We start from the raw sequence: 8,059 nt of genomic DNA, 5'->3' as shown, positions 1-8,059 counted from the left end.
GCTCAGTTTTTCTCCTCTCTTGGCTTTTTCTTCTCCCACTTCTTTCTTGCTCTTCATCAAAACAAATAAACAAATAAACAAACAAAGTAGATACCTGCTTAAACTATCTTTTCTGTCTAGGAGAAAGGAGCTGACAAATTCGGTCATTCTAAGATTTATTCCTGCCAGGAAACTTGCAATTTTAAAAAGCAATTTTAAAACTCCGAAGACAAAAGAATCTCTCCCTAATGGTGGACTTCCAGGTCCCCAAAAAGTTGGGGAGGGGAAGCGGGGCCTTAGATGTCACAGTACCAGCGGCTATGTGGATGAGGCAGGTGCTGTGTACATGATGGGTCCAGCAGGGGATGGTGGATCCTTCGGTGAAGGGACTGGACTACTAGAGGTGGTGTAGACTCCCTGAAGCTATAGGCTGTGCCCTACAGGGTCCAGTTGCCACATGCAATGGGGAGTGTGCGTCTGCAGCGGCTTGCTGGTTACGTCCTTGTGCGGCATCAGTCAGCGTTTACATTGGCCTGGGATGGCACCTCCGCTGTCTACATCAAGATGAGCCCGGAGTTTCTGGGCTGGACCCATGGGCTTTGTGGGAACAACAATGCCGACCCCCAAGACGACCTGGTGACCAATTATGGTGAGGTGCCGGGCAGGTGGCTTCCAGATGGGTTTTGGTAGGGGCCAGGTTAGGCTGGGAGGTGTGGGAGAGGCCTTGGGGAAGACATCTAGTGTCATGATACTAAAGACCCAAATGTGTGGCCTCAGGCATGTTCTTAACCGCTCAACCTCAGTTTTCTCATCTGTAAGATTGTTATAATGAGAATTCCTACTAGAGTTGTGTGAGGATCTACTGGGTACTTTGCTAGGTGGGATTGACCCTGCAAGGTGTGTGGGGGAGAAGGGCAGGGAGCAGAAGGTCAGAAATCCAGGAAGAGTAAGGGCTCAGCTGGAGCCAAGGATCCTTACGGAAGAGAGGTAAGAGTCAAAGTGAAGGATGCAGGGTCAAATCATGGTGACTGCGGCCAGAAGAAGGGAAGTGACGCCTCTGAGCGCCCACATCATACCGAACACTCGGCATGCATCATCTCATGAAGTCCTTGCAATAATCTCATGGAGGGATTATTTGTCCTATTTCACATTTGGGGAAACTGAGGCTCCTTGTCCGGGCCCACATACTGTTCTCTTTTGATCAATGTTGCCTCCCCTGTTTAGAGCAGTAGGGACCCACTACAGGTTCTTGACTATTATTGCCAAATAGCTTTTCAAGAGAGAGTGGCTCCACTGAGAAATGCAGATTGGGCTTTTTCAACTCCTGCCCCTCATCTTGGCATCTGTTTGGCTCCACCTGCTTTCCCTGAGAGCCTTCTGTACCTCCTGCCCCTGCACCCCACCTGTGATCATGCTAGCTCTCCTCTATAGGGAAGCTGACAGATGATGTGGCTGAGTTCGTGCACAGCTGGCAGGAGCTGGCCCCCAACCAACCTCCAGGGCCCACATCCTTCTCCCTGCCTCGCCCACCGTGCCTGCAGCAGAGTCTGGGAACCATGCAGGTCTGGACCCTGGGGACATCCCCTTGTCCTGGCTTCTTACCTCCCACCCTAGTGCCTGGCTTAGGTTGGCTTCCTGTCTACTTCTTGGAAAGTATCTGGCTTCAGGGGCCCAGAATTGTTGGTGCCCATGACCCCTTTCCTCTCCTCTCCACCCTCCTCTTTCTCTCCCTCGGGCCCAAGCTGAGGTTCCATGTGCAGCGGGTGAAGTCAGAAGGCTGTGCATGGCCCTGCTGGCCCCAGCTCCAGCTCCTGGCCCTTGCTCCAGGGTGTGTATGACCGGTGTGAGGCACTGCTGAGGCCTCCCTTTGATGCCTGCCATGCCTACGTCAGCCCTCTGCCCTTCACGGCCAGCTGTACCAGCGATCTCTGCCAGTAAGTGGGCAGCCAGCACTAGGGGTGGTATTGAGTGGTGGGGAGACCTCTTTCAGTTTTGGAGTGGGGCTCAGCACGAGGGCCACTCAGCCTGATAATCCCAGGCACTGACAGATATGCTTTCCAAAGCTCTGACATTCTTATCTGCATAAGCAAGACAGAGCTTCCTCATTCACTGAGGCCCAGAAATGGAGCCTGACACCCTCAGGGCCACACAAGTCAGTGGCAATGCCTGGAATAGAGCCCAGGTAACCTGCCTCTAGTCTAGGGTTCTGTACACCTAGATGCCCTTCCTGGCTCCCTTTCTTAGCTATGCAGAGAAGGGTGCCCTGAGCCCTGGCAGTCTCTGAGATGTTGGAGGGTTGGTAGCAGATTGGGCTTTGTTTCAGTGTGACCCTTGGTTTCCTTGCACAGATCAGTGGGTGATGAAGCCACCTGGTGCCGGGCACTGGCCGAGTATGCCCGGGCATGTGCCCAGGCAGGACAGCCTCTGCAGGGCTGGAGGACCCAGCTCCGGCAATGCAGTAGGTGTAGCCTGGTGGTGGGCAGGGAGGGGTTCGGACAAGTTCTGTCCTGGGGCTGTGGGTGGCATTGTCAGGCCTCAGCTCAACTTCCTGTCCTGCTCAGAACCACAGTCCCCAAAGCTTTAAGCCCTGGGGTCCCATCCTCATGTGACAGATGAGGAAACTGAGGCTCAAAGCAAAAGGGACTGACTGGCCTAGTGTCACAGAGTGAGATGAGGTTGGTGCTCAGAGCCTCCCAGGCTCTCTCCAATTTCCTGGTTATCCAGTGCTCCTACTGGGACTAGGGGATCAGGAAAATCAAAGCCCTCCCATCCCTGCCACAGAGCCTGGGGTGGGGGCTGGATCAGTCTTGGCAGAGCTGGGGCCAGTAAGGAGCTGACAGGCCATATTGTGCCCTTCCTCCCAAGCCATTCACTGCAAGGAGAAAGTCTTTACCTACAACGAGTGCATTGCCTGCTGCCCTGCCTCCTGCCAGCCCCGGGCATCCTGTGTGGACAGTGAGATTGCCTGTGTGGACGGCTGCTACTGCCCTGATGGTATGCTTGGGGTGGAGTGGGTGCCTGTCAGCATCTTCCTGGTCTGTCATGGATGAGCATGAAGCCAGGGCTCAGAGGATGCCTGTCTGTGGAATTAATGAAGGAAGGAGCAAACAGCTAATAAGTGAATAAATGAATGAATGGTTTAAGGGAGGTGAGAGTGGAGATGGAACTGTGGCTCTTGAGAGGTTCATCAAGGTATTTCATTTCATTGGGACTGAACTTTTTAAGGTGTAGACGAGGATAAATCATTCATTAATTTATTCATTTATCACTGCGTTTGTTTCAACATTCATCCACATACTGTTTTTTGCAGTGTATAAATTTGCAGCACATCTATAGTGTGCAGGTCACTCGGCTAGGCAGCGGGTAGAGATAAAAAATATATAAAGATACGTCATCGACTTAGGGATCAGAATCTGGTTGCAGTGATAAGGCCCTTACACATGATTCCAGTCTAAGGCACAATGTGGCAAGGACCAGCTCAGGGATTCAGACAAGAAGAGAGGTAGGAATTCAGTGGGGGGAGAGATGTCAGAGAAGGCTTCCTGGAGGTTCTAGATGGTTCTAAGCTGGTTCTAGATACAGTGACGGGCTAGATGGTCTTCTGAACAAAGTTCCGGAGGTGGGATTATTTCTTCAGAGGAAATTCAAATCTGGCCTGAGTCAAGGATTTATGTAGAAGAAAGTTTGCAAGTGGGCTGAGTGGTGAAAGAGCTCGGATGCAGGAATCTTTACCACAGGCCCTGGAGAGCCATGAAAGGTTTGTGAACAAAAGCAGAGGTGAGTTAAGTGGGCCTTTGCTGTCACCCTAGGGCTAATCTTCGAGGACGGAGGTTGCGTGGCACCAGCTGAGTGTCCCTGTGAGTTCCACGGGACCCTGTACCCAACTGGCTCTTTGGTGAAAGAAGACTGCAATACCTGGTCCGTGTCCACGTTTAGGGGGTGGGGGGAGGCAGCGACTGGCCCATCTGAGATCTGGGAGCCCCGATGACTTGGTGGCACTCACTCAGCATCTCTGAGTCACGGGAAATCTCATTAGATCTAATCCGTGGACAGAATCTCCGCCACCCATTTTTAGAGATGAGAAGACCGAGGGCTGGGGGCAGGAGCTCTGTGCGCCATGTCATTCTCCAGCATCTATCCCCGTTCTGGGGGGGATGAGCCCCTGCCTCTTTGGTCTTTGTTTCAGCACATGCACGGCTGGCAAGTGGGTGTGCAGTACCTCTGTCTGCCCAGGTATGTCTGACCCCACCTTGGACTCTACCCCTTTCCTTAGTCACAGCTTTTGGGGCAGGGAAGCTCCTGGATCCAGGCCTGCGGGTGGGGTGCGGGGATGGAAGTGGGGTGGACACTCAGTTCCTTCAGCTTTGTCTGCCTCCCTTTGCTTCCTCAGAGCCAATTTGCCTGATTAAGTGATTGCTCTACCCCATCAGGGACAGTTTTTCATAAGGTTCTGTATATCTAAGGACATCCTTGAGCTCAAGGGACTTGGACCAAAATTGGTCTCCAGGCTCAAGACCTGGTTTCCTGTCAGAGGAAGATGCTCGGGATGGGGCTATATCTCCCCAGTGACCAGGGCTTTCAAAGGAGAGGCCGGGGCTCCAAACACTGCCCTGACTCATGAGGACAGGGTGCTGTCCTCTCCTCCTGCTTAGAGCCTGCAGGGCAGAGGCAGTTCCATGGGGCAGGTCCCATGGGTCAGCCACTTTTCTCTGCCCCTCAGCTGAATGTTCAGTGACTGGTGACATCCACTTCACCACCTTTGACGGACGCCGGTACACGTTCCCCGCCACGTGCCAGTACATCCTGGCCAAGAGCCGCTCCTCAGGCACCTTCACAGTGACATTGCAGAATGCCCCCTGTGGCCTGGTAAGGGCTAGGGACCATAGACCTAATCCAGCCAGCCACCCCTTTCCTGTGCCTTTTAGATAAGCTGGAGGATTTAGAGCAGGGCCTCAGGTCTTTCACAGCTCACTCACCCTACTGTCTCTTCTTTCTGGGCAGAGCCAGGGGTGAGGAGACTGTGTTCCAGCTCCAGAACATCTGAGAGTCACTTCCATTTCCTGGACCTCAATGTTTTAAAAAAATTTCTAACGTGGCTGTAATTCAACTTAATCTTCTCTGCTTCCTTGGATTGTATCTTCAGCATCTCTGAATTCATTCATTCATTCACTCAGCAAATACTGAATATCATTATTGCGGTCAGCGCTGCAAACACGTTTAGGGTGCTAGGACTTAATCTGCAGAGGTGTCTTAAACCATTTCGTCCAGTGGGCTCTGCCTCTTTGGTCTTCTCTTATGTTCTTGGATGCATTAAATGCCTTACCACGTCAGGGAATTTCGTTCGGGCTGTTCTCTCTGCCTAGATGTCTCCCTCTTCCCTTTTCTCTGCCCAGCTAGCTTATGCACCCTTCAGATCTCAGCTCAAATATCACTTTTTTCCTGCTCCTCAGTTTTCTGATCTGCAAAATGAAGCTGTTAGTAGTACTTACTGAGTACTTACTGAGTAAGTACTTACTGAGTAGGATCGCTATGAGGATAAAGTGAATAAATGTATGTAAAAGATTAGAACAGTGCCTGAACATCAAAACTCTGTATTAAAGTTAGCTGTTATTATTATAAGTTGTGGTATTAAAAGTTCTATTATTGTTACCTTTTACTTTATTATTATCTTTTCTTAGGATGCCCTTTCCTACCTCTGCAGATTAAGTCCTAGCACCCCAAACATGTTTGCAGTGCTGATTACAATAATAATTAACCAACTTTGTAATTCCTTATTTAATGTCTATGTCCCACATGCATATGTACTCTCCGTGGGGGCAGGGACCATGTCTGTCATGTTCATCACTATATGATTGTGTGGATGTCTTCCTGTGGATGGAAGGTACAGATGGGCTCCATGTGGACTACCCATTTCAGAAATAAGACCCTGAGGTGCAGAGAATAGTAGCTTATTTCCTGCCTGCCTGTGAGTGGAGCTTGATACTCTGCAGAATGTGACACATGGAAAAAGCTATATAAACACTCATAAAGGGATGAAATTAAAGTCCTGGATTGCAGTTAGGTAGGGAGGCCAGTGTTTCCGAGGCCATCCAAGGTCCATCTCTGCTCTGTGTCACAAACAGCCTGAGAGTTGACTATCATAATTACTTGTATTATCCCAGTTCTGCCACTAACTTTCTCCAATCTGAGCCTCCGTCTTCCCATTCCTCAGATGAGGGCATTTGGTTAGTGAACTCGTAATGTCCTTGGGGGCTCTGTCATTATGAGGAGACTACCCCTGGCCTCAAACTGCACTTGAATCCGTGCTCCCGGAGGGCTCTGTTGGGACCAGCAGGACAGACAGACTGACTCTCCTCTGTTGGCCTTCTCTCTCCAGAACCAGGATGGAGCCTGTGTCCAGTCAGTGTCAGTGATCCTACATCAGGACCCTCGGAGGCAGGTGACCCTGACCCAAGCGGGGGATGTCCTTCTGTTTGACCAGTACAAGGTCACCCCACCCTACACGGACGGTATGGCTTTGGTGGACGAGAGCTGGCTGGGAGCTGGCTACCCACACTTCTTCTTCCAGGCTCCTCTGGCCAAAGGCTCTGCCACACGGCAAGAGCTTACATTCTAGCACTGAGTGAATCGGGACAGTACTTGGTCCCAGAAACATGGACTCTGGACTTGTAAATGGTCTTCGTTCCCACCCCAACATGACAGTAGGCTTCATAGCAGTCCGATGGCTTCTCCCACCATGGGGATATGAATGGAGCTGTTTTCCAACCCTGCTCTCACCAATTGTCTATTAATTACTTATTATCCTGTCTGATTCCACAAGGGATTTGTGGTAGCCTGTAGGAAGCACATCTAACAAAAATGGCAAAACTACTAAAAAATAAAATAGCCCCAGAGAATACTCAAAAGAAAAATAAAACGAATAGGGGCTTAAGAGTGAGAGGAGTGGGGATACAAGAGGTGGGGGGTGTAAAAAGGCCAAAGAAGTACAAGCCACAAAGGGTCTAAAAGTCACTACAATTGAATCTAAAATTTAAAAATTGCTACAATTAAATCTAAAATCATATTGTGAGCTTCCCGGTGGCCACTGTGAAAAGAATGAGTAGTTACAGAATTCTCCTTTGCTAGTGAAGGAAACATAACCAGTTTCATAGGGAGGCAAAGCTTTCATTGGCACTTGATGCTAAATTTCTCAGCCAGGGCAGCCTGGTAGGTTATCCCTGGGTCCTGATTTCCTCATTGAACGGGATTTCCTCAAGGTTGCCCAAGCTAACTACTTTGCAGGGTTTCACTCTGGGCTGGGTATGGAGGTTGAGGGAGGGGAGAGGCATGCAGGTGGTGGGGTGTGTGGGTGCATATTGGCTGAACTTCCTACATCTCCCTTCCGGTTCTGTGCCCAGATGCCTTTGAGATCCGGAGGCTGTCCTCCGTGTTCCTGCGGGTGAGGACCAACGTGGGTGTGCAGGTGTTCTACGACCGCGAAGGGCTTCGGCTCTACCTGCAGGTGGACCAGAGATGGGTGGAGGATACCGTGGGCCTCTGTGGGACCTTCAATGGCAACACACAGGACGACTTCCTGTACGTGCCCCTGCCCTGGAACAGGAAGGAGAGGGAGAAGTGGGCCCCTTAGGACCAAGGATCCAGAGGCACTGCCTAAAAACATATCTCCCAAACTCCCGTGGGCTCTCACTGTGCCTGACATTCACTCTTGCTTGTTAATTTCTCTACATTTAAATTTAAGTATGTTTCCTTAAGGCAGTGGTTCACAGTCTTTGTGCAAAAGACTCACCTGCGGAGCTCGTTAAAATGCCGATTCCTGGGTCCCCTTCCTCGAGAATCTGATTTAGATTAGGGCCCAAGAATCTCATTTTTGATAAGCACCACTGTGATTCTAGTATGTGAGGTCTATGGACCGTACCCTGAGAAATGCTGTTTTATAGTGAAGTCTTAAAATTGGTGGACCTGAGGCCGTATTTTAGTGGGCTCATGGTTGTTTGCTTTAATTGACTGTGAATGACACCTTTAGATGAGTGTAAGGCCTCAGTGAGCCAACGATGCCAACACTGCTGCCTTCTATCCCAGC

At 50.5% G+C, this 8,059-nt stretch overlaps 1 protein-coding gene across 1 annotated transcript in view; it reads left to right on the top strand.

The window, feature by feature from the left end:
* OTOG (otogelin) overlaps window positions 1-8,059 on the top strand; it is a 75,810-nt gene that overhangs the window by 8,716 nt on the left and 59,035 nt on the right. Inside the window, exons 9-19 of the mRNA XM_011378213.1 lie at window positions 423-628; window positions 1,411-1,541; window positions 1,807-1,913; window positions 2,328-2,437; window positions 2,845-2,973; window positions 3,789-3,897; window positions 4,166-4,212; window positions 4,700-4,845; window positions 6,356-6,488; window positions 7,377-7,554; window positions 7,922-7,946. Coding sequence (XP_011376515.1) covers window positions 423-628; window positions 1,411-1,541; window positions 1,807-1,913; window positions 2,328-2,437; window positions 2,845-2,973; window positions 3,789-3,897; window positions 4,166-4,212; window positions 4,700-4,845; window positions 6,356-6,488; window positions 7,377-7,554; window positions 7,922-7,946 — 1,321 coding nt within the window. The remainder of the gene's footprint in view (window positions 1-422; window positions 629-1,410; window positions 1,542-1,806; window positions 1,914-2,327; window positions 2,438-2,844; window positions 2,974-3,788; window positions 3,898-4,165; window positions 4,213-4,699; window positions 4,846-6,355; window positions 6,489-7,376; window positions 7,555-7,921; window positions 7,947-8,059) is intronic.

This window comes from Pteropus vampyrus, unplaced genomic scaffold, assembly GCF_000151845.1.
Source record: "Pteropus vampyrus isolate Shadow unplaced genomic scaffold, Pvam_2.0 Scaffold334, whole genome shotgun sequence".
NCBI classification, from domain to species: domain Eukaryota; kingdom Metazoa; phylum Chordata; class Mammalia; order Chiroptera; family Pteropodidae; genus Pteropus; species Pteropus vampyrus.
Note: the sequence above shows the minus strand (reverse complement) of the source record. Positions and strands in the feature narration are given on the sequence as shown.